Source organism: Myotis yumanensis, unplaced genomic scaffold, assembly GCF_028538775.1.
Source record: "Myotis yumanensis isolate MYYU_CA2020_CCGP unplaced genomic scaffold, mMyoYum1.0.hap1 SCAF_12, whole genome shotgun sequence".
Classification (NCBI taxonomy): Eukaryota; Metazoa; Chordata; class Mammalia; order Chiroptera; family Vespertilionidae; genus Myotis; species Myotis yumanensis.
The window spans coordinates 58,124,773-58,150,974 of record NW_027223763.1 but is presented as its reverse complement, the minus strand read 5'-3'; the positions used below and the strand labels follow the sequence as shown (position 1 = coordinate 58,150,974).

The window sequence follows — 26,202 nt, the reverse complement described above, 5'->3', positions numbered from 1 at the left end:
AAAATAAAGAATAGTGCCCTGGCTGGTGTTCTCAGCTGGGGCACGGAAGGGTCTTGGGTTTGATTCCCAGTCAAGGGCATGTACCCGGTTTGCAGGTTCGATCCCCAGCTCATGCCTCTCTCAAATCGATGTCTCTCTCTCTCTCTCTCTGTGTCTCTCTCCGCCCTCCCTCCCTTCTACTCACTCTAAAAATCAATGGGAAAAATATACTTCGGTGAGGATTAACAAAGAAAAAAATAAAAGTAGAAATGAAGGGAGGAAGGAAGGAAGGAAGGAAGGAAGGAAGGAAGGAAGGAAGGAAGGAAGGAAAGAAGGAAGGAAGGAAGGGAGGGAGGGAGGAAGGAAGGGAGGAAGGAAGGAAATATTAATTTCAGAGGAATTAAAACTCAAGGCAAAAATTTACATAGAAAAAAAGTAAAAAGTACAATTCACAGCAAGTAAAAACAAAAAAACTGAGTACTTTACCCACCAAATCATAGCACATCAAAACAAGTAGAGCAAAAATGATAAATAAAAGGAAAATCAGTTGGGAACTATATGGGAAAGACTCCATTTAAAATAGTAACAAAAAACATAAAATTGCTAGGAATGAATTTTAACATGAAATGTCAAAACCCATAAGAGAAACAACATAAAACATTTTGTAAGGACACCAAGGTACTTAAACAAATGGAATGGCATACTATACTATAAGACATGAAGACTGACATGTCAATTCTCCTTAGGTTTATTTGTAAATTTGATGCTGCAATAAAATAACAACCAAAAAATAAGCAAGTTTACTCCAAAGTTTATACAATAAATAATTAATTAATAAGCATTAATCATAATTAATAAACATTAAATGCCCAGGAAAACTCTGAAAAAGAGCAGTAATGGAGAATATGTCAAATACTCTTTTTTTCCCATATATATATATTTTTTATTTTTAGAGAGAGGGGAAAGGAGAAGAGATAAACCTTGATGTAACATTGATCAGCTGCCTCCTGCATGCCCCCTACTGGGGCTCAAGCCTACAACCCAGGCATATGCCCTGACCTAGAACTGAAACAGCAACTTTTCGGTGAACAGGACAATGCCCAACCAACTGAGCCACACCATCTAAGGCATGTGCCACATATTTTCATATCCAATTGTTATCATTTCTATCCTACTCTCTGGTACTCTAGCCTACTCTGGCTTAAGAGGTCAACCTCTACACTGGACCCTTGTCCTCTGGGTCTAACTTTTGATTAGTAAGAAGTGCTAGCCTGTGATAAGAGGGTAAAGGAACAAAAGGTCAAAGTATTTCCCTAGCTCTCTTTTATTTTTTTTTAATTTTGTTTTATTGCTTAAAGTATTACAAAGAGTATTACATATGTCTCTTTTTTTTCCCCCGGCCTCCTGTAACCCCAGTGTCTTCTGTCCATTGGTTATGCTTATATGCATGCATACCAGTACTTCGGTTGATCTCTTACCCGCACCCCCCAACCCTCCTTGGCCTTCCTGCTGTAGTTTGACAGTCTGTTCGATGCTGATCTGCCTCTGTATTTATTTTTGTTCATCAGTTTATAATGGTCTTTATTATCCATAAATGAGTGAGATCATGTGGTATTTTTTTCTCATTGACTGGCTTATTTCACTTAGCATAATGCTCTCCAGTTCCATCCATGCTGTTGCAAATGGTAAGAGTTCCTTCTTTTTTACAGCAGCATAGTATTCCATTGTGTAGATGTACCAGAGTTTTCTAATCCCCTCATCTGTTGATGGGCACTTAGGCTGTTTCCAAATCTTAGCTATGGTAAATTGTGCTGCTATGAACATAGGGATGCATATATCCTTTCTGATTGGTGTTTCTGGTGTCTTGGGATATATTCCTAGAAGTGGGATCACTGGGTCAAAGCAATCTATAAATTCAACGCACTCCCCATTAAAATACCTACGGCATATTTCACAGACCTAGAACGAACTCTCCAAAAATTCGTCTGGAATAAAAAAAGACCCCGAATAGCCACAGTGATCCTGAGAAAGAAGAACAAAGTAGGTGGGATCTCAATACCAAATATCAAGCTGTATTACAAAGCCACTGTTCTCAAAACTGCCCGGTACTGGCACAAGAACAGACATATAGATCAATGGAATAAAACAGAGAACCCAGGGAGAGAAAATGGCGGAGGCTTAGACGGACGTGTTGGTGCTTCGTCCCGGACCAGATAGGGGCGAGCAGCTGAAACGGGTAACAATCAGCCTGATCAAGCTGGGGAGGTTCAGCTGAGAGACAGTCTGCAGCCAGGAAAGACAGAAAACTCCTAAAAAATGCGGATGGTTAGAGATTGAGGCTGAAACCTCCCTCTGGGCGCCAGCGCAGCGGCGAGACCGCGCCATCTCAGGCAGCGTTTACCGGCATCCAGAGATCTGCTACTAACCCGGAGGCAACGATTCGCAAACAGCGCGACTGCAAGAGCCAAGGGGAGACCTGCACCCCTCCACGGAAAGGTTAGACTTACCTCAAAGGTGCGGTTCGCAGTTCAGGTTGGAGCGAGGAACGCGCGCGCGGGCGCAGGGGGAAATCTGCGTCCGCCAAAATCCGCGCTCTCCAAAATCCGTGCCCATAGAGGCCAGCGTGTCTCGCAAGGGGGGAGGGCTCCCGCAGGGCTGCTGCCAGAAGGTAACACTATAAATGAGCCCATAGTTGGACTGGATGCAAAAGGGCTGCCTCAGAGTTTCCCTGATAGCCGGCTACTTGTTGGTGCCAGGGGCTTGAGCGCGCGCAGACACTCTGCGCGGTTCTGGAGGGTGGAACCCTGCGAGTTCGAACAGCTTCCCAGGCTCTTGTTTGCACACTTCCTCTTACTTCTGTGAGTTTGATTGTTGAGCCCAGTGCATGTGAGTGCCCAGTTGGGGTCACTAGCAGAGCTTGTAGGGGAAGATTGTTTTTGGGGAGCCTGGGAAACAGAGCTGGGAGTGGCGCCGGGGGAACCACCTCTGGGCGGAGCTGGTTCAGGTACAATAGAGAACTGGTCGGAGAGAACTTATAGCCTCGGAGGTCAACCCAGACACACTGCCACCCAGAGGCAGAGCCACGAACTGACTCCTCTGTAAATACAGATAAGGCAATAAGGACTGTGGCTTACAACAAGGAGGAACAGTGTATCAGAGGGAAAGTCAACATTCTCCTGAATTCCGGGCGTGCCAATAAGAAGAGTAGAAGATCTGAAGCACCTGCATTAATGCACATTTTTATTTTTTTAAATTACTTTTTCTCCTTTTAACTAAGAAAACATTTTTCTTTTTTTTTCTTTTTTTCATTTTTCTTTTTCTCCATCACCCGATTTTGCCCTTTCAGCTACTACATTTTTATTTTTAACTAGTATTATTACTGCTACCATTTTACCAGTTGTTAAAGTGTCATCTTATCTTGTCTTTATTTTATTTTGGGACTAATGTTCTCCATTCTATTTTCATCGTTCCTTTAGCAACATTTTTCTCTACCTCAATTTGCCTCTGTGCTAAACAATCTTCCCCACTTTTTCCCTTTTGCTGTCCTGTTTCTCTTACCCTACTCCAGCTTTAAATCTTCCCTATTCTTTTTACCCTCTGTCAAAATTTAACCCTGCTTAAATAGCCTATGTCCAATCCCCTGTTCTAAATCCTTATACACCTTTCCCTTATCATCCTTCACTATCCATTTTTTTTTCTCTCTCTTCTTCTTCTTTTCTCTCTCTATTGTTTTATCGTTGTTTGCCTGATTGACGAGTATATTGTTTTTCTTTTTTTTTTCTTTTTTTGATTGTTTGTGAGGTTAGACTGCTTATTCTTTTTATTTTCCTGCCCCTCCCTCTCCCCCCACCCCCCCCCCCCCCCCCCGGTTATTTCTGCGCTTCTCTGGCCCCTTGCGTCGCTTGATATTATTGGTTGTTTGTAGTTTGTATTCATCTCCAGGAATCTGTTGCTGCAATTTTTTGGTATTAGTGGCGGACCTATAGGAGTTTTCTCCTCACATAAATAGTCTCTCCCCCTTTTACACTTCACTCTCTTTTCTCTCTTACTTTTTTTCTTCTTTTTTTATTTTTTCTTTTTTTCCTCCTCTTTTTCCCCTCCCTTTTCCAATCTCATTTTTGCACTCCTTTTTTTCTTTCTTTCTTTTTTCTCTTCTACCTTTTTCTCTTCTTTCCCCCTTTTCTCCCAACTCTCTTAGCTCGGGTGGCCACCTTTATTTGGGGTTAGTAATATCGTAAATACAATAGTGTTCAGTGCCTGGTACGTTGTGCCTTGTTGTGTTGTATTTTGTGCCTCTAAATCAACGCAACAGATTCAAGCAACAGCGGCCTCCTGATCACCACACGCTCTGCCTGGGGAACAGTTGCTGCGTCTGAAGCCTCCCTCCACCAGCCAGAAGAGCCACCACAACTGTGAACAGCACCCATCAGAGGCCCTGCTATCAACAGAGGAGCCACTGCTACCACAACCGCCCAAGGAGCAACCACAGCCCGAGGAGCCACTGCCACCCAGGGAGCAGCCACTGCCACCCAGGGTCCAGCCACTGAACGATTCAACAACTAGTAATGTCAGTGAGATCAAACATGGGTAGACAAAGAAACCCCCAAAGGAAAGAAAAGGAGGACTCGCCAGAAAAGCAGCTAAGTGACACAGAGATATGCAACATGACGGAAAAAGAATTCAGAATAAGGTTCCTAGAGTACATGCACCAGATGTTCAAGAAGCAAGAAGAAACAGATGAAAAACTCAACTACGTATGCAAGAAGCTAGAAGAAACAGATGAAAAAAATCAACAACTTAAGTAAGTCCCAAGAAGAAATGAAGAGCGACATAGCTGCAATAAAAAACACCATTGAAAGTATCAACAGTAGACTGGGAGAAGCGGAGGACCGAATCAGTGAATTAGAAGACAAGGAAGCAAAACACACTCAAACTGTACTGCAAATGGAGAAAAAAATTAAAAGACAGGAGGAGAGCCTAAGGGAATTTTGGGACAACATGAAACGAAGCAACATACGAATAATAGGGGTGCCAGAACAACAGAAAGATGAACATGGATTAGAAAACCTATTCGAAGAAATAATATCAGAAAACTTCCCTGAGGTGGGGAAGAAAAAAGTCACACAAGCCCAGAGAGTCCCAAACAAGGTGAACCCGAAAAGACCCACACCAAGACACATCATAATTACCATGGCAAATGTTCAGGATAAAGAGAGAATCTTACAGGCTGCAAGAGAGAGGCGGAAAGTAACATACAAGGGATCTCCCATTAGATTATCAAATGATTTCTCAACAGAAACACATCAGGCCAGAAAAGAATGGACGGAAATCTACAAAGTGATGCAAAGCAAAGGACTGAATCCAAGAATACTCTATCCAGCAAGGCTATCATTCAAAATTGAAGGGGAAATAAGAAGCTTCACAGACAAAAAAGGGCTAAGGGAGTTTATCACCACCAAGCCAGCAATGCAAGAAATGCTAAAGGGACTGGTGTAAAAGAAGAAATATCAAGCTCAGAAAGAAAACAGCCACACACACACACACACAAAAGAAATGGCTACAAACAAGTACCTTTCAATAATAACTTTAAATGTAAATGGACTAAATGCTCCAAATAAAAGACATCGAGTGGCTGAATGGATAAAAAAACATGACCCATACATCTGCTGTCTACAAGAGACCCACCTCATTGGAAAGGACTCACACAGACTGAAAGTGAAGGGATGGAAAAATATCTTTCACACAAATGGAAAGGAAAAGAAAGCTGGGGTAGCAATACTTATATCTGACAAAATACATCTCAAAGTGAAGGCCATAACAAGAGATAAGGAAGGCCACTTCATAATACTAAAGGGATCAATACAACAAGATATAACCCTGGTAAACATATATGCACCCAATGCAGGAGCACCCACATACATAAGAAAACTTCTGGAAGATATCAGGGGAGATATCGACAATAACACAATCATAGTAGGGGACTTTAATACACCACTGACATCACTGGATAAATCCGCTAGACAAACAATCAGCAAAGAAACAGCAATCCTAAATGACTCACTAGATCAGATGGACTTAATTGACATCTTCAGAACACTACACCCCACAGCTGCGGAATATACATTCCTCTCAGGTGCTCATGGGACATATTCAAAAATAGACCACATATTGGGTCACAAGCAAAGTCTCCACAAATTCAAGAAGATTGAGATCATAAAAAGCATCTTCTCAGACCACGATGGCATAATGTTAGAAATAAACTACAATAAAAACAACCCAAAATACTCAAACACTTGGAAGCTGAATAGCATGTTATTAAATATTGATTGGGTTACCGATGACATCAAAGAAGAAATTAAAAACATCCTGGACACTAATGACAATGAAAACACAACAATCCAAAACCTCTGGGACACAATGAAAGCAGTCCTGAGAGGGAAGTTTATAGCTCTACAGGCCTATCTCAAAAAACAAGAAAAAATGGTAGTTAATCATCTAACTCTACAACTCAAAGAATTAGAAAGAGAGCAACAAGAAAACCCCAGAGTGAGCAGAAGGAAGGAGATAATAAAGATTAGAGCAGAAATCAATGACATAGAGACCAAAAAAACAATACAGAAAATCAATGAAACCAAGAGCTGGTTCTTTGAAAGGATAAACAAGATTGACAAACCCCTCGCCAGGCTCACCAAGAAGCAAAGAGAGAGGTCCCAAATAAACCAAATCAGAAATGATAGAGGCGAAATAACAACAGACCCCACAGAAATACAAATGATTGTTAAACAATACTACGGGCAACTCTACTCCAACAAACTAGACAACCTGGAGGAAATGGACAAATTCCTAGAAAAATACAACATTCCAAAACTCAATCAGGAAGAATCTAAAAACCTCAATAGGCCAATAACTATGGAAGAAATTGAAGCAGTCATCAGAAAGCTTCCAGCAAACAAAAGCCCAGGGCCAGACGGCTTCACAGGGGAGTTCTACCAAACATTCAAGGAAGAACTAAAACCTACCCTCCTCAGACTACTACAAAAAATTCAAGAGGAAGGAACACTTCCAAGCTCATTCTATGAAGCCAGCATCACCCTAATACCAAAACCAGGTAAAGACATCACAATGAAAGAGAATTACAGGCCAATATCCCTCATGAACATAGATGCCAAAATCCTCAACAAAATCTTAGCAAATCGGATCCAGCAGTACATCAGAAGGATCATACACCATGACCAAGTAGGATTTATCCCAGAGATGCAAGGATGGTACAACATCCGTAAATCAATAAATGTGATACATCACATAAAAAAATTGAAAGAAAAAAACCACATGGTCATATCAATTGATGCAGAAAAAGCATTCGACAAAATCCAACACCCATTTTTGATAAAAACTCTCAGAAAGGTGGGAATAGAAGGATCATACCTCAACATAATAAAAGCCATATATGACAGGCCCACAGCCAACATCATACTCAATGGTCAAAAACTAACACCATTTCCCCTAAGAACAGGAACAAGACAGGGATGCCCACTCTCACCACTCCTGTTCAACATAGTACTGGAAGTATTAGCCATTGCAATTAGGCAAGACGAAGAAATAAAAGGCATCCAAATTGGAAAAGAGGAAGTAAAACTGTGCTTATTTGCAGATGACATGATATTATACATACAAAACCCTAGAGACTCCATCCAAAAGCTACTAGACTAAATACATGAATTTGGCAATGTAGCAGGATACAAAATTAACCCCAAGAAATCTGAGGCATTTCTATACACCAATAGTGAACTTTCAGAAAGAGAGATTAGAAAAACAATCCCATTTACCATCGCACCAAAAAAATTAAGATACCTAGGAATAAACTTAACTAAAGAGGTTAAAGACCTCTACTCAGAAAACTACAGGACGTTGAAAAAAGAGATAGAGGAAGACATAAACAGATGGAAGAACATACCATGTTCTTGGATTGGTAGAATCAACATCATTAAAATGTCCATACTACCCAAAGCAATCTATAAATTCAACGCACTTCCCATTAAAATACCAATGGCCTTCTTCAAAGATCTAGAACGAACTCTCCAAAAATTCATCTGGAATAAAAAAAGACCCCGAATAGCTGCAGCGATCCTGAGAAAGAACAAAGTAGGTGGGATCTCAATGCCAGATATCAAACTGTATTACAAAGCCACTGTTCTCAAAACTGCCTGGTACTGGCACAAGAACAGACATATAGACCAGTGGAATAGAATAGAGAGTCCAGAAATTAGCCCGAACCAATATGCTCAATTAATTTTTGACAAAGGAGGCATGAACATACAATGGAGCCAAGATAGTCTCTTCAATAAATGGTGTTGGGAAAATTGGACAGATATATGCAAGAAAATGAAACTAGACCACCAACTTACACCATACACAAGAATAAACTCAAAATGGATAAAGGACTTAAATGTACGACAGGAAACCATAAAAATTCTAGAAGAATACAAAGGCAACAAAATCTCAGACTTATGCCAAAACAATTTCTTCACTGATACAGCTCCTAGGGCAGTTGAAACTAAAGAGAAACTGAACAAATGGGACTACATCAAAATAAAAAGCTTCTGCACAGCAAAAGAAACCATCAACAAAACAACAAGAAAACCCACCTCTTGGGAAAACATATTTGCCAACGTCATATCTGATAAGGGCTTAATCTCCAAAATTTATAGGGAACTCATACAACTTAACAAAAAGAAGATAAACAATCCAATCAAAAAATGGGCAAAGGATCTAAATAGACACCTTTCAAAAGAGGACATTCAGAAAGCCAAGAGACATATGAAAACATGCTCAAAGTCACTAATCATCCGAGAGATGCAAATCAAAACAACAATGAGGTACCATCTCACACCTGTCAGAATGGCCATCATCAACAAATCAACAAACGACAAGTGCTGGAGAGGATGTGGAGAAAAAGGAACACTTGTGCACTGCTGGTGGGAATGCAGACTGGTGCAGCCACTATGGAAGGCAGTATGGAGGTTCCTCAAAAAATTGGAAATGGAACTCCCATTTGACCCTGTGATCCCACTACTAGGAATATATCCCAAGAAACCAGAAACACCAATCAGAAAGGATATATGTAACCAGATGTTCATAGCAGCACAATTCACCATAGCTAAGATCTGGAAACAGCCTAAGTGCCCATCAGTAGATGAATGGATTAGAAAACTGTGGTACATCTACACGATGGAATACTATGCTGCTGTTAAAAAGAAGGAACTCCTACCATTTGCAACATCATGGATGGAACTGGAGAGCATTATGCTAAGTGAAACAAGCCAGTCAATGAAGGAAAAATACCACATGATCTCACTCATTCATGGATAATAAAGACCATTACAAACTTTTGAACAATAATAGATACAGAGGCAGAGCTGCCTCAAACTGATTGTCAAACTGCAGTGGGAAGGCCAGAGAGAGTTGGGGGGCAGGAGGGAGGGGAGTAAGAGATCAACCGAAGGACTTGTATGCATGCATATAAGCATAACTAATGGACATAAGACACTGGGGGGGTAAGGGAGGGTAGGGGTTTGTCAAGGGCGGGGGGAAAAAAGGACACTTATGTAATACCCTTTGTAATACTTTAAGCGAAAAATAAAAAAAAAATAAAAAAAAAAAACAGAGAACCCAGAAATCGACCCAAACCAATATGCTCAATTAATATTTGACCCAGTGATCCCACTCCCTAGCTCCCTTTTAGCTGAGCCACAGTTGTCATAGCCCCTGTTCCTCTAAGGATTATTCTCCTATTGGTCAATCTCTGCCCAAGGGCTAGGCTTCTCACAGAGACTTGATAACAAGCTTGTCTCCTTCTCCCTTCTGGTCTACAGATAGTAATGATTTCCTGTTGTTGATAATGTGCATCTCAATATTTGAAGAGAATTGATATCTTTATCATATTAAGTCTTCCAAACCATGACCTTCGTACAACCCTTGCACACATTAGACCTTTCATTTCTTTCAATGTTTTATAGTTTTCTGTATAAAGGTAATATACATTTTTCATTATATTTTTCATATTTTTAGTCATTGTAAATTATATTATTTTTAAGTCCATTTCCTAACTTTTTGGTGACAAAAAAAGTACAATAGGATTTTCTACACTAACTTGTATCTACCAAGTGTGCTAAATCCACTTATCAAACAATGTTTCTACAATTTATTTTTAATGTTCTATGACTTAAAAAATAATTACACCATGAGTGAATAAGTCAACCAAAGTATCATTTATAAAGTTTATACTTTTCCTATGAAGATTAAAAATGTGACAAAATGTATATTTCCATGTACTAAAGATTAATGTATATACATTACCTATTACTCAAGCAAAAATCCTGCCTTCATATTTGCAAATCTTGCAATATGCTAATTATATATAAACTAGAGGCCCGGTGCACCAAATTCGTGCCTGGGTAGAGTCCCTAGGCCTGGCTGGCGATCAAGGATGATAAGGGCCTTCCGTCTGCCAGCTGGAGCCTTCCTTGATTCCATGCCACCCCATGGTGGTCAGTGCATGTCATAGCGAGTGATAGAACTCCCGGTCTCCCAGTCATACTCCCAGGGGAAACACTTTGCATATTAGTCTTATATATAAAGATATATAATATGTATGTATAGTAATTACATATGAAAGATTATATATTATATTATAATTATATATGTATATAAGTGTGTTATATACATACTATATATAGTGGTAGCACCAGAGATATGATAAACTTTGTATGATTTTATTTTAATTAAGTAAAAATGTACACATACATACATGTGTATATACATGACATATGTGTATATGTGTATATGTATATTTATATGTTTATACTTTAACAAAATTTTCTGATAAAGGTAATTATGAATTAAATTAATAGGTAGTTTAAAATCTTTCAAAATGCTTAAAAACAAGTTTTTCAAGTAATCCTACTTTATGGTTAGTACTATAAAATTAACTATTTTGATACAGAATTAATATTTCACAAACTAAAACTATTCAGAATGTAATAAAAATAAAAAATGGGTTTATCATTATTTTTCATTGTAACAATAATTATGTTATATATGGCTAGGAATTTTTAAAGAAAATAAATGAATGTATTTTTTTTATTTAAAAACTGAAACAAGGCTACTCTTGGAGCATGCTTTTGCCAATCCTATGAAACCGCTCATTCTCCCCAGACAAATATTCCCAGTTTGGTGTACATAATTTCAGATAGTTTCAATGCACAAACATATGTACCCACAGAAGACATATTTTTGTAATTTTGTGGTATTAGCAATAAACAGAAATGCTACCATTCTGAATAACTAATGACATTTCTATAATGTTAAATTAAAAACTGAATATACTTGCCTGACCAGGGTAATATCCATATCCTTCTGGATAAGTTCAGTCTGTTTATTAGTCAACTGTAATGAGAGAGCATTGTATTTACTCTGTGAAACTTCAATTTCTTTCCTTGCTTCCATTAAATTGTCTTCAAAGGCCTGAAATTAGAACACATATAAAAGTCTAATATAATATCAAATAAGAAGAAATAAAATGTCTGGCACAGTTAACTAATTAGTTTACAAAATGACAGTGAAAATAAGTAGTGTTTTAGATGTTTTTTTGTTTCTTTGTTTTTACTTTAAGAAATTTAGTAGAAGCAATTACGTTTATAGTAGTCACAGACACTTTTTTCAGAAACTGAAAAAGTATCCTGGCTTCCTTGTATGAAAGTTAATGATTTGAAACAAATAAACTTGAAATTCTATGTAGGAATTTACTTATTAAAATTAAAATAAAGAAATTATCATACAATAAAAAATTTAATTACATGCACAAAAAATGAACTCATTTACTTAAATATTAACCAAGAAAAATGGCAGATATTTCATTATTTACTCTATGTTAACTGCACACACATAAATGCACTCAGAGAAGAAAAGACAGTACTGCAAACAAGGATATCAAAATAATTTATAATGTTTGAGACTGAGATCATGCTGAGTTCTCTTGATTGCAGTGAAATTTCACCTATAGTTCTTTGAATTTGGCCTTTTCATGCTAATAGTGCTCTAAATCTTCTTCCATTTTGAAACTATTTGAAACCTAATGATATCTTTTCAAAGATAATTTTCTCAAAAATATATTATAAATTTAATTTTAATTATTTTCACAAAGTATTAAATGAATTTTATATCTAATAATACAGTATGCCCACACAAACAACATACAATCATTATTTCTAAAGTGAACGCCAGGCTTTAGAAATATACCCTAGCCAAACTCCCAATGCTCATAGATTCACCCTATAGTAGCTAGAATAAATTTTTTTAATCCTCATCTGAGAACACATTTATTGATTTTTTTTTAGAGAGAGGGGGAGGGAGGGGCAGATAGGAAAAAAGAAAGAGGAAGGAGGGGAGAGAGGGAGAGAGGGAGAGACGGGGGGGGGGGAGAGGGAGAGAGGGAGAGAGGGAGAGAGGGAGAAAGAGAGAGAGAGAGAGAGAGAGAGAGAGAGAGAGAGAGAGAGAGAGAAAGCGAGAGATATCAGTTGCCTCCTGTACGCACCCCAACCAGGATGGAACCCACAACGTAGGTATGTGCCCTGAATGAAATTAAACCCAAATCCTTTTTAGTTTACTGGATGATGCTTCAGCCAACTGAGCAATGCAGCCAGAGCTACAGTAATCAAAAACAAAAACAACAACAACAACAAAACACTGGCAGAGGTCAATGGGGAAAAAGGAAGACATATGTAATACTTTCAACAATAAAGTTGTGGTTTTTTTTTAAAAAAAGAATCTACCCCAAAGCTCAGAATACACATTTTTCTCAAGTGCACACAGGACATTTTAAAAGACAGGCCACATATTAGGACACAGGCAAAGTCTCTTCAAATTCAAGAAGATAGAAATCATATCAAGCATCTTCTCAGATCATAATGGCATAAAATTAGAAATCAACTACAATAAAAACAATGAAAAAAAATCAAACACTTGGAGGCTAAATAGCATGCTATTAAACAATGATTGGGTTACCAAAGAGATCAAGGAAGAAATTAAAAGCATCATGGAAAAAAATGATAATGAAAACACACCAATCTAAAATCTATAGGACACAGTGAAAGCAGTCCTGAGAGGAAAGTTCATAGTTCTACAGGACTACCTCAAAAAACAAGAAAAAATGATAATAAATTATCTAACTGTACAACTTAAAGAACCAGAAAGAGAACAATAAGAAAAGCTCAGGGTGAGCAGAAGGAAGGAAATAATAAAGACCAGAAAGGAAATAAACAACATGGAGACCAAAAAAAAATACAAAAGATCAATGAAACTTAGAGCTGGTTCTTTGAAAGGATAAACAAGATTGATGAACCTCTAGCCAGGCTCACCATGAAACAAAGAGAGAGGACCCAAATAAACAAAATCAGAAATGAAAGAGGTGAAATAACTGACCCAACAGAAAGACAAAGGATTATAAAAAATAATAAAAAATACCACTAACAACTCTGCTCCAGCAAACTGGACAACCTAGATGAAATGGAAATATTCCTAAAAAAAATACAAGCTTCCAAAACTCAATCAAGAAGAATAAAAAAAAAACAGAATAAGCTTATAACTATTGATGAAATTGAAACAATTATCAAAAAAACTTCAAGCAAACAAAAGCCCTGGTCCGGATGACTTTACATGTGAGCTCTACCAAGCATTCAAAGAACTAAAGCCTATCCTCCTCAGACTACTCCAAAAAATTCAAGAGGAATTCACTCTTCCAAGCTCTTTCAATGAAGCCAGCATCACCCTAATACCAAAACCAGATAAAGACACCACAAAGAAAGAGACCTACAGGCCAATATCCTTGATGAACATAGATGCTAAAATCCTCAACAAAATTCTAGGAAATCAGACTCTGCATTACATTAGAAAGATCATACACCATGACCAAGTGGGATTTATTCCGGGATGCAAGGATGGTACAATATCCACAAATCAATAAACATGATGCATCACATAAACAAATTGAGAGACAAAAATCACATAGTCATATCAATTGATGCACAAAAAACATTTGACAAAATCCAACATCCTTTCCTGATAACTCTCAGCAAAGTGGGAATAGAGGGATCATACCTCAACATAATAAAAGCCATATATGACAAACCTACAGCCAACATCATACCTAATGGGCTCAAAATTAAAACCATCCTAAGAACAGGAACAAGACAGGGATGCCCACTCTCACTAATCCAGTTCAACACAGTACTGGAAGTGCTAGCCAAAGCTATCAGACAAAAAGAAGAAATAAAAGGCATTAAAATTAGAAAAGAAGTAAAACTGTCATTATTCACAGATAATATGATATTGTATGACACTGTACATAGAAAACCCTAAAGACTCGATCAAACTACTAGACTTAATAAATGAGTTTGGCAATGTAGCAGGATACAAAATTAACACCCAGAAATCTATGGCTCTTTTATACACCAATAATGAACTCCCAGAATGAGAAACTAAAAAAACATTCCATTTACCATTGCAACAAAAAAATTAAGATACAGAGGAATAAATTTAACCAAGGAGGTACAAGACCTGTACTCAAAAAACTACAGGATGCTGAAAGAAGAGATAGAGGAAGACATAAACAAATGGGAGAACATTCCGTGTTCATGGATTGGAAGAATCAACATCATTAAAATGTCCATACTACCCAAAGCAATCTATGGATTCAATGCAATCCCCATTAAAATACCAATGGCATATTTCACAGACCTAGAACAAACTCTCCAAAAATTTATCTGGAATAAAAAAAGACCCTGAATAGCCACAGCAATCCTGAGAAAGAAGGACAAAGTTGGAGGGATCAGAATACCAGATATCAAGCTATATTATAAAGCCATGGTTCTAAAAATTGCCTGGTACTGGCACAAGAACAGACACATAGACCAATGGAACAGAACAGAGAACCTAGAAATAGATCCAAGCCATTATGCTCAATTAATATTTGACAAAGGAGGCAACAGCATACAGTGGAGTCAAGACAGTCTCTTCAATAAATGGTGTTGGGAAAATTGGACAGACACATGCAAAAAAAAAAAAAAAAAAGAAGAAACTAGACACCAAATTACACCATACACAAAAACAAACTCAAAATGGATATAGGGCTTAAGTATAAGATGGGAAACCATAGAAATCTTAGAAGCCATAGACAGCAAAATAACAGACATATGTCATAGCAAGATCTTTACCATTACAGCTCTAGGACAATGGAAACTAAGGAGAAAATAAACAAATGGGGATACATCAAAATAAAAAGCTTCTGCACAGCAAAAGAAACCATCAACAAAACGACAAGAAAGCCCACTGAAAGGGAGAACATATTTGCCAAAGCTATATCAGATAAAGGTTTAAACTCCAAAATTTATAGGGAACTCATACAACTTAACAAAAGGAAGATAAATAATCCAATAAAAAAAAAATGGGCATAGACCTAAATAGACACTTTTCGAAAGAGGACATACAGAAGGCCAAGAGACATATGAAAATATGTTCAAAGTCATTAATCATCTGAGAGATGAAAATCAAAACAACAATGAGGTACCATCTCACACCTGTCAGAATGGCTATCATCAGCAAGTCAACAAACGATAAGTGCTGGCGAGGATGCAGAGAAAAAGGAACCCTTATGCAATGCTGGTGCGAATGCAGACTGGTGCAGCCTTTGTGGAAAACAGTATGGAGTTTCCTCAAAAAATTAAAAATGGAATTCCCATTTGACCCCGTGATCCCACTTCTAGGAATATATCCCAAGAAAACAGCAACACCCACAGAAAGGACATATGCACCCCTATGTTCATAGCAGCACAATTTACAATAGCTAAGATTTGGAATCAGCATAAGTGCCCGTCTGCAGATGAGTGGATTAGAAAACAGTGGTAAATCTACACAATAGAATACTATGCTACTGTAAAAAAGAAGGAATTCTTACCATTTGCAACAGCATGGATGGAACTGAAGAGCATTATGCTAAGCAAAATAAGCCAGTCAGAGAAAGATAAATATCACAAGATCTCACTCATTTGTGGACTATAATGAACAACATACACTGATGAACAAAATAGAGCCAGAGACATAGAAGCATCGAACAGACCGTCAAACCTAAGTGGGTAGGCTGGGGGAAGGGAGAGTAAGAGATCAACCAAAGGACTTGTATAGATGCATATAAGCATAAGCCACAGACGCAGACAGTACGGGAGTGAGGGCATGTGCTTGAGAGTGGGAGTGGCTGGGGAGAGGTCAATTGGGGGAAAAGGAGACTTATGTAATACTTTAAAGAATAAAGAATTAAAAAAAATAGAATCAAATTTTGTTGTTAAAATGTAAAATAACAAAATGTGAACAATACACCAGAGGGTTCAACAACAAATATAATCAGATAGAAGAAAGAATCAGTAAAGTAGAGATATAACCTGTGAAATTATTGATTCTGAGAAAAAAGAAGAAAGAATGAAAAATGAATAGTTCTTATGGGGTCAGTGGAGCACCATTAAGAAAATCAACATACACATTATAGGAGTCCCAAAAGATGAGACAGAAAACAGCAAAAAAAATAAGATTTGAAAAAATAATGACCAAACACTTCTCAACTTTGATATGAGATTTGCATATAAAAACCTAAAGACCTCAATGAACTCCAAGAAAGATCAACAGAAAGACACCCATATTGAGATACACTGTAATAAAACTTTGAAATTCAACTAAAAGCAAAGAGAGAATCTTGAAAGCAACAACAGAGAGTTACTTGTCATATACAAGGGACATTAATGAGATTAATAGCTGATTCATAATAAAAATTCATAGAAGCAGGAGGCAGTGGAACAACATATTTAATGGTATAAAAGAAAAGAACTGATGACATTGAATTTTATACCCAGCAAAAGTGTTTTCAAAATTTAGAGAGTAATTAAGATATTTATAGATAAGCAAAAGCTGATGGAGCTGGATCTGTCTTAGGAGAGATGCTAATCAATTCGATTGAAATAAAAGGATGCAGATGGAGACCAAGATGGCGGCGTAGGTAAACACCGGAGACCACTGCCGCAAACAACCATTTCAAAAATACAACTAAAAGACTGAACGGACATCACCCAGAACCACAGGAAGGCTGGCTGAAGAGAGACTCTACAACTAGAAGGAAAGAGAACAGCAAATCGAGGCTCAGAGGCGGCGCAGTGTGGAAAATACAAAGGTACCGAGGTGCGCGCGCAAAGCGGGCTGGTGGCTGAGGGCGCGGTTGTCGTTTTCGGTCGGGAGTGAGTCTCAGACTCTGGGCTCCAGATCCGGGCGAGTCTCTAGGGACCCAGACTCAAACGGGAGAAGCGGGATTATCCGGCATCAGTTGGAACCTGAGGGCAGCTTTCTCTCCGAGGTTTGCAGCGGCTGCCGGGGTTCTGAGAAGCAGAGCCTCTGGGAACTGGACTGAGCGTGGCCATAACTGCTCCCTCCGCCCGCCCTGTTGATCCTGCCCCGCCCAAACTCTGCGCACAGCCATTTGCCGATCGCCTCAGGCAAAGGCTGGATTAGCGCCTCCCCAGAAGGCAGACGTTTTCCACACAGCTGATTTCCACAGCCAGTCGACCTGGGGGTCAAATCCCTCTAGTGTTAACTACAACAATTAAGGCTTGGCTAGAACAAGACTGCGCACAGAGACAACAAGGGGGTGCACCAAGAAAGCATAAAAGATGCGGAGACAAAAAAACATGACAGAAATGGAGGATATGGAGCTAAGAATCGCAATTTTGAGGGCTTGCCATAAATTTGTGCAGAGCCTCACGAAAACTAATGAGACCCTCGATGCTACGATAAAGAAATTAGAAAGTAAGCATACACGGACTGAAATAAAGAATATTATACCCAATAGCAGACCAGAGGAGTACAATAATCAAACCAAAGATTCGACAAAAAACACCCAATTGGAAAAGCAAAATGAAAAAAGAATCCGAAAGTGTGAAGATAGTGTAAGGAGCCTCAGGGACAGTTTTAAGCGGTCTAATATCAGAGTCATTGGAGTCCCAGAAGATGAGAGACAGCAAGATATTGAAAACCTATTTCAAGAAATAATGGCAGAAAACTTCCCCCACCTGGTGAAAGAAATGGACTTACAGGTCCAAGAAGCGCAGAGAACCCCAAACAAAAGGAATCCAAAGAGGACCACACCAAGACACATCATCATTAAAATGCCAAGAGCAAAAGACAAAGAGAAAATCTTAAAAGCAGCAAGAGAAAGAGGCTCAATTACCTACAAGGGAATACCCATACGACTGTCAGCTGATTTCTCAACAGAAACTTTGCAGGCCAGAAGGGAATGGCAAGAAATATTCAAAGTGCCGAATACCAAGAACCTACAACCAAGATTACTTTATCCAGCAAAGCTATCATTCAGAATTGAAGGTCAGATAAAGAGCTTCACAGATAAGGAAAAGCTAAAGGAGTTCATCACCGCCAAACCAGTATTATATGAAATGCTGAAAGGTATCCTTTAAGAAGAGGAAGAAGAAGAAAAAGGTAAAGATACAAATTATGAACAACAAACATGCATCTATCAACAAATGAATCTAAGAATCAAGTGAATAAATAACCTGATGTACAGAATGAACTGGTGATTATAATAGAATCAGGGACATAGAAAGGGAATAGACTGACTATTCTTGGGGGAAAAAGGGGTGTGGGAGATGCGGGAAGTGACTGGACAAAAATCATGCACCTATGGATGAACACAGTGGGTGGGGAGTGAGGGTGGAGGGTGGGGTGGGAGCTGGAAGGAGGGGAGTTATGGGGGGAAAAAAGAGGAACAAATGTAATAATCTGAACAATAAAGATTTAATTTAAAAAAAAAAAAAAAAAAGAAATAAAAGGATGCAAAACAGTAACTGAAAGCCATATGAAGAAACAGAGACTCCAATAAAGGAAAATATGTGGGGAAATATAAAAGCCAATATTACTGCATATTTGGTAACTGCTTTTTATTTCCTACATGATTAAATGACAAGCAAATGAAAATTACTAATCTATGCTACAGGGCACACAATTTTACTAACAAAAGAGTAATATGCAAATTGACTATCACTCCAACACACAACATGGCCGCCCCCATGTGGACAAAAGATGGCCAGCAGGGGAGGGCAGTTGTGGGCAATCAGGCCTGCAGGGTAGGGCAGTTGGGGGGACCAGGCCTGCAGGGAAGGGCAGTTGTGGGGGACCAGGCCTGCAGGGTAGGGCAGTTAGGAGTGACCAGGCCTGCAGGGGAGGGCAGTTGGGGGGAACCAGGTCTGCAGGGGAGGGCATTTGGGGGGGGGGGGTACCAGGCCTGCAGGGGAGGGTAGTTAGGGGCAACCAGGCCTGCAAGGGAGAGCAATTAGGGGCAACCAGGCCAGCAGGGGAGGGCAGTTAGGGGCAATCGGGCCGGTATAGGAGCAGTTAGGTGTCGATCAGGCTGGCAGGGGAGTGGTTAGGGGCAATCAGGCAGGCAGGCAGGCAAGCAGTTGGGAGCCAACAGTCCTGGATAGTGAGAGGGATGTCCGACTGCCCTCAAGAGTCCCAGATTGGAGAGGGTGCAGGCTGGGCTGAGGGAAACACACCCCCGCCCTGTGCATGAATTTCGTGCACCAGGCCTCTAGTAACATGATAAAAATAACATAAAGGGAAAGAGCAATATAGGAGAAAAATTGTGTATGCTACTAAAGATAAATATGTATGTCCACTTTCATGATCTTGGCTCAGTCAACAGTTTCTCTTATATGACACAAAAAACACAGGCAACAAAACGTTGATAAATTCAGTATCATCAAAAGTTAAAATTTTTGTGCTTGAAATAATACCATTACAGAAGAAAAAAAAAACTTGAGAATTGAAAAAAAATAGTTTAAAATTATATAGCTAAAAGGAGACTTGTATCCAGATTATATGCAAAAGAAATGAACACACATTTTTCCAAAGACATACACATTTATTCAAAAAACATTCAATGGCCAATACATATGAAAAAATGTTCAACATCAGGGAATACAATCAAAATCCATTGAGAAGCCATTTTGTATCCACAAGGAAGACTGTAATTAAATAGACATGACCTGCTTTGGCCAGTGTTCTCAGTGGTTAGAGCATCAGACTGCACACCTAAGGGTCCCAAGTTCGATTCCCAGTCAAGGGCATGTGCCTGTGTTGCAGGTTCAATCCTGGCCCTGGTCAGGGCACATGCAGGAGGCAAGCAATCAAAGTGTCTCTCTTATACCAATGTTTTTCTCTCTCTCTCTCATCTCTCCCTCTCTCCCTTCCACTCTCTCTAAAAGTCAATGGAAAAATATCCTCAGGTGAGGACTAAAATAAATAAATAAATATATTAGAAAAAACAAAAATACAGACAAGTCGCCCTGGCCAATGAAGCTCAGTTGGTTGGAGCATTGTCCCATACACGGAAGGGTTGTGGGTTCAATTCCCAGTCAGAGCACATACCTAGGTTGTGGGTTTGATCCTCAATCTGACTGCAAATGGGAGGAAACCAATCAATGTTCTCTCTCACCTTTCTCTCTCCCTCTCTCTCTCACACTCTCCCTCTCCCTTCCCTTTTCTGTACAATCAGTTAGCATATCCTCAGGTGAAGATTAAAAATAATAAAAAATAAATAAAATTTAAAAAGACAAGTCAACAAATGTTAAGGATGGCAGAGAAATCAGAACCCTCATACACTGCTGCTCAGCATGTAAAATGGTGCAGCTGCTTTTTTTTAAACATCTGTATTGATCAACATTTTAATTAGTACCAACTGCCAACAATGAGCAAAATGTAAATGACAGGTGGATGCAGGTTGAGTAATGAGACTAGAAAGCCACTGTTTCCTTTCTACTCCAAGAATTTCAAGAAACAGTCCATATACTACCTCTTTTTAAAAGTAAGCTTATAAATTCTCCTGAACCCTAAAATTATCAACAATACACAAATAGTTATCATTGTTTTGGTGCAGCTGATGTTGAAAACAATCTGACATTTCCTCTAAAACTTAAGGACAGAGTTACACTAAGACTCAGTAATCTCATTTCTTGTTATGTACCTAAGAAAAATGAAGATATATGTATGTATATACAAAATATTGTATACAAATGTTCAGAGCAGCATTATTCATAACACAAGTGTCCATATACTAGTGATAAATAAAATGTTGAATATCTTTAAGATGGAATATTAATCAACAATAAAAAGGGATGAAGCACTAATACATGCTACACCATGGATAAATCCTGAAAACATTATTCTAAGTAGCAGAAGTCAGTCACAAAAGATCACATACTATGATTTCAGTTATATGTTTAGAATAGAAAAACCTATTGAGAAAGAAAGTGGATTAGTGGTTATCTACTAATCCTTTGTGGAGCTAAGGATAAATGAGTAGTGATTGCTTAAGGTTACAGGATTTCTTTTGGGGATGATGAAAATGATTTCAAATTAATTGTGGCGATAGTTGCTCAACTATGCATAAACTAAAACTACTGAACTGTACATTTAAATGGATTCAATACAAAATATGTAAATTATATGTCAATTAATATTTTAGAGAGGAAAGAAGCAGCATATAATTATATGACTTAGAAAATTTCAGAAAATGTACAAATTTTTAGAACTGAGACAGTTGGGAAAAATGCTGAAAAGAAAAAAATAAATATATATGTGTGTTTTTATATATTCTTTTTTATGTGTGTATACATAAAGGGACTATCATATTTGCTAGCACTAAAATACATTTCTGGCCTTTTCAACAAAATCTGTGGAAAAGAAAAACCTAACATCTGATGGGGAAAACTGAACATAACATTCCCAAGACCAAGAAAGTCACAAAAACATATTATTTTGAAAAATACTGATCAAAAGAGTGTAAGAATATTATAAAGACTGATTGCACCTATATATTCTATAAAATAAGATTTTACTATGAATAGGCCCTCTTAAGCCAAAGAAAACACCATCTTCAAAACTCATATGAGTATTTTTTTTAACTGTCTTGTGCTTTTTTAACTTTTTTTAAAGGCCTTGAAAATAGTTTTAAAGCGATATTCCAATGAATTCTAGCCTTTCTCTATAAATTTAAGCCCTAACTGAAAAGAGTAAAAATTCATGATACTAATATTTCTAAAACATGTTTTCTTTCAAAATGCAGTATCATTTATTTTTAGTGATTATATTATAGATAAATATTTGAAGTCAGTTTCCTGCTTTGCAACATCAATTTTTAAAAAGCTGTGGGTCTTAAGTGAAGGAATATAAATTAATACTAGTCCCATTGCTGGATTTGACTATATAACTTATTTAAAGAAAATAACATATAACACACTTCCAGTGAGAAGTTAGGTCCAAAATCACAGGGTTAATTCCATTCTGATTGCATACCTTTATTTTTGCATCAATGCTATATTTTTCTTTTTTCCAATGAGCTTCCTGCTTCCTCAGTCTCTCCAGGTCATTTAGCAGGTCAACACAGCGGGTACTTAATTTCTCATTTTCCTCTTCCAGGTCTTTTATAACCAGTCTGTTTTGTTCTTCCTTATTCTGTATACACTCTTTACTGTCCTACAGAACAGTGCCATAGGGCCGATAAAAAAACAAACAAAAAAATGGTGAGCACTAATCAGCAAATATAAACTGTGCAGTTTTACCCTCACAGCAGCTTCTTCTATATTTGATAGCCAAGGTCACCTGTATACTTTTATTGGCCTCTTTTCATGCAGGTGGATAGATCATATTTTTTCACTGGATGACAGCTTTGATGAATACACATTTGCAAAGAGACCATTAATTGATCAAGCTGCCTTTGATGCTGTCCCCAGCTATTTTTGAGACTCATACAGACATATACTCTCAGGGTTTTATCAATTAATAATGCCAGTCCCATCAGAATCTAATTACAAGAAGCCACATATTCACACTCCTACTTTCTTAGCTCCATTTCCATCATTAACTATTTATCTGAAAGTTATCAAGCTTGGAGCCTTAGCTTTAAAGCATCTTTCTCACAGTTTTTGAATGTGAGAAAACTGTGGTACCTCAGAGCCTCAGGCAATTTTTCCTCCAAGGTTGTCACTTTCTGTGCCACAAAAGCTGACAAAGCTTAAAGTAGAACTTCAAAGTAATAGTACTGTAAAACTATGTACAAGTCAACACACCTTAACTTCTTGCCTTTTATCTTTAAATTTCTTCTGCAAGTCACTGAATTCTTTCCTTAAGAAAGCATTTTCTTCATCTACTGCAATCTTCCGCTTTACAAGGTCATTTATGTCCTGTTTTAGTGCTGATTCTCTCTTTAAAAAAAGAAAGCAGTTATTGGTGAACTAGTTTTTCTAAGAAAAATTTATGTCATCTAAAACGATTCAGATATTAATTAAAATGTAAGGATTAACTAGCTTTCATAATAACAATGCTCATTTTCTTCCTGTGATATGCCCACAGGTTTTTAAGTAAACTCCAAGTACAGTATCTATTTATTAGTTTAAAACATAGGCCACATAAAAACTAGATACCAAATATTAAGCCACAATCAGAAAGCAAACTTTTAAGATTTAGGTGTGTAATAAGAGAAAAACAAAATATTCTAATTAAGGAAAATGCATATTAACTAAAATAAGTATTATACTTTGAGTATCATTTGAAAGAAAATATTTTTAAATGAAACATTTTTGAAGGTGTAAATAATTTAAAAGAATAAAAATGGCATGTTTGATTTGGTACCAAAAATATCTTGCTCCATAGAAAGAATATTCAGAATATTTAAAAATTCACAATTTTAACTGAATATTCTTCTTACCTGCCAGAGATATCAAAATGATACTGAATTGAAGGATGTATCCGTGACTCAATTCTTAGTTTCCCGCTTTTCTCCTTATAGCTTTTCTTTCAGAAAATGTACCCACCCTCATAGCTTATGGTCTCATCGATGTTTGAAAGGACTACATAATTTATAATCCAGCCCTGACTCTCTCCTAATCACCAACCCACATTTTCAACTTTCTATACAATACCTCCACTTGGATTATCTGCTATCACCTCAAACTAACATGATACAACTGAAATCCATATTCTGATACTATCTCTTTCTTAAACTTCTTCAACTTTTGTCAATCCATCCATTTTTTCACCTAATAGTTATTAAATCCTATTAGCTGGCTATACACATTTTTTTAAAGCCTCCAAGTCATTCTTAACATCATCCTTCCTTCAAGCCCCATCTGCCTTTCAACCAAGATATCAGCACATTGTTTTCTTATTAAGTAATATATTCAGTAGAAACCTCTAACCTTTATTCCATCACTGATCTATCACTGACAGTCATATGATCCCTAAATCTCGATTTATTTTGCACTTCCATATTTACTGATAATAAACACTCTCTAAAGGACTTGGGGATGAACTTAAAGTATGAATCAGGGGTAGGATGAAAAATGTGAGTCTAAGGAATAAAACGAGGGTATTTCCTACATTCTAATTTCTTTAAACTATAATGTAAATTGATTTTATTTTACTTCTACTTAAAAGTATTTTAAACACTAAATACATTAATGGACAGCTTAATAATAGAAATATGTTCTAAAAATGCACCATTAGGCGATTTTATTTTTGCGTAAATATCATAGAATGCACTTACACAAAATTATATGGAATGGCCTACAACTGTAATTGTATGTGCTATATACCGTTATATGAATCTCAGTACAGTAGGTTTGTTTACATGAGAATGACCAGAAACACACAATGCGCTGTGCTAACCACATTATGATGTCTATGATAAAATTTCTAGGCAATAGGAATTTTTCAGCTCCATTACAATCATATGGGACCACTGTAGTATATGTGGTCCTCCACTGACCTAAAGGTTATTATGTGATACATAACTGAATATAGAAAAATAATCCATGGTAAGTGTGTAAGGTATTAAGAAACAATAAAAAGAGCAGCCCTGTATCCATAACAACCAATTGAAAAAGACAACTTTATCATTATCTTTGAAGGCTCATGTACTAGTATGTCCCCTGATCCTTACAGGGGTAAGCATTGTCCTGAAACTTTGGTTCTCACTCTTCTCTTGCTTTTCCTTATAGTTTGAAGACATATACACAGTGTCCCAAAAATGTATACACACTTTAACATCTGATAGCTCAATTTTGAAAATGAAATTTATTTTAATAACCACTGCCTTTATAATTATTCAATGTGTATGTATACATTTCTTTGGGACACCTTACGTATCACTATTTAATGTATTATACAGTTTAGCTTATTTTTGAACTTTATATAAATTAAACCATACTACACATATTCTGTGGCATGCTATTTTTGCTCAATTTACATTACAGATTGTAATCTAGTAATGGGTAATTAAATCAATTATAATCTAGTAATGGGTCATCATAATCAGCATTTTTTAAGTGGAATAGAATACAATAAAAAATACCAAAGTGATATGCTCAAATTCTTACAAAAAAAAACTATGCTCATAAGAATATACGTATGAAAGAAGCAGACACACTTTATATATTAAATGAAATATCTCCTATTTTTTGCAGTGTTTAATTTGGAATTTCTATTTTGTGCAAATATTATAAAAGTCATATTTAATATCAACTTAGTTACATTTTTACTTTTAATAGACATAGAAGGATATCTATTATTATATAAAACATTTATTTTATGAGTGTATACTCACTCATGAATTAAAATAATTTTTTTCTATGTGGGGATCATATTAACAAAAGGTTGAAAAACATTGCTCTAGATTATATATGTTCGCAGGTGAAAGTGCTAGGTCATAGGCTAGATGCACTTCAAGAATTCTCAACAGTTCCACATTTGCAACAACACTTGACTCAAGGTTGTTAATTTTTATAAATCCAATAGATATAAATGACACCTCAACATGGTTTTCATTTCCATTTCCTATTTATATCAAAGTGAGTCTGGCATAAGTCAAGCAGCATAAAAACAGATCCATAAATAGGGCCTATCCACAATTCATAGCCCATTTTTCTATTCTTATCTAAGTCTTATCCATCATCTAATTCAATTTCTATCTCCTCCATGAGTCTTTCCTAACTATCACAGAAATTTAGCCATTTCTAAATTTCTGTATTGCCTACATTATTTATGTGACACTTAATATACTAT

The 26,202-nt window shown here is 37.2% G+C and overlaps 1 protein-coding gene across 2 annotated transcripts in view; it reads right to left on the bottom strand.

The window, feature by feature from the left end:
- The window catches only part of CNTLN (centlein), a 253,134-nt gene that overhangs the window by 155,854 nt on the left and 71,078 nt on the right, over window positions 1-26,202 (bottom strand). For both annotated transcript variants that reach the window (XM_070431720.1, XM_070431721.1), the window contains exons 4-6: window positions 23,211-23,345; window positions 22,438-22,617; window positions 11,365-11,502 (exon numbers count right to left, since the gene is read on the bottom strand). In XM_070431720.1, coding sequence (XP_070287821.1) covers window positions 11,365-11,502; window positions 22,438-22,617; window positions 23,211-23,345 — 453 coding nt within the window. The remainder of the gene's footprint in view (window positions 1-11,364; window positions 11,503-22,437; window positions 22,618-23,210; window positions 23,346-26,202) is intronic.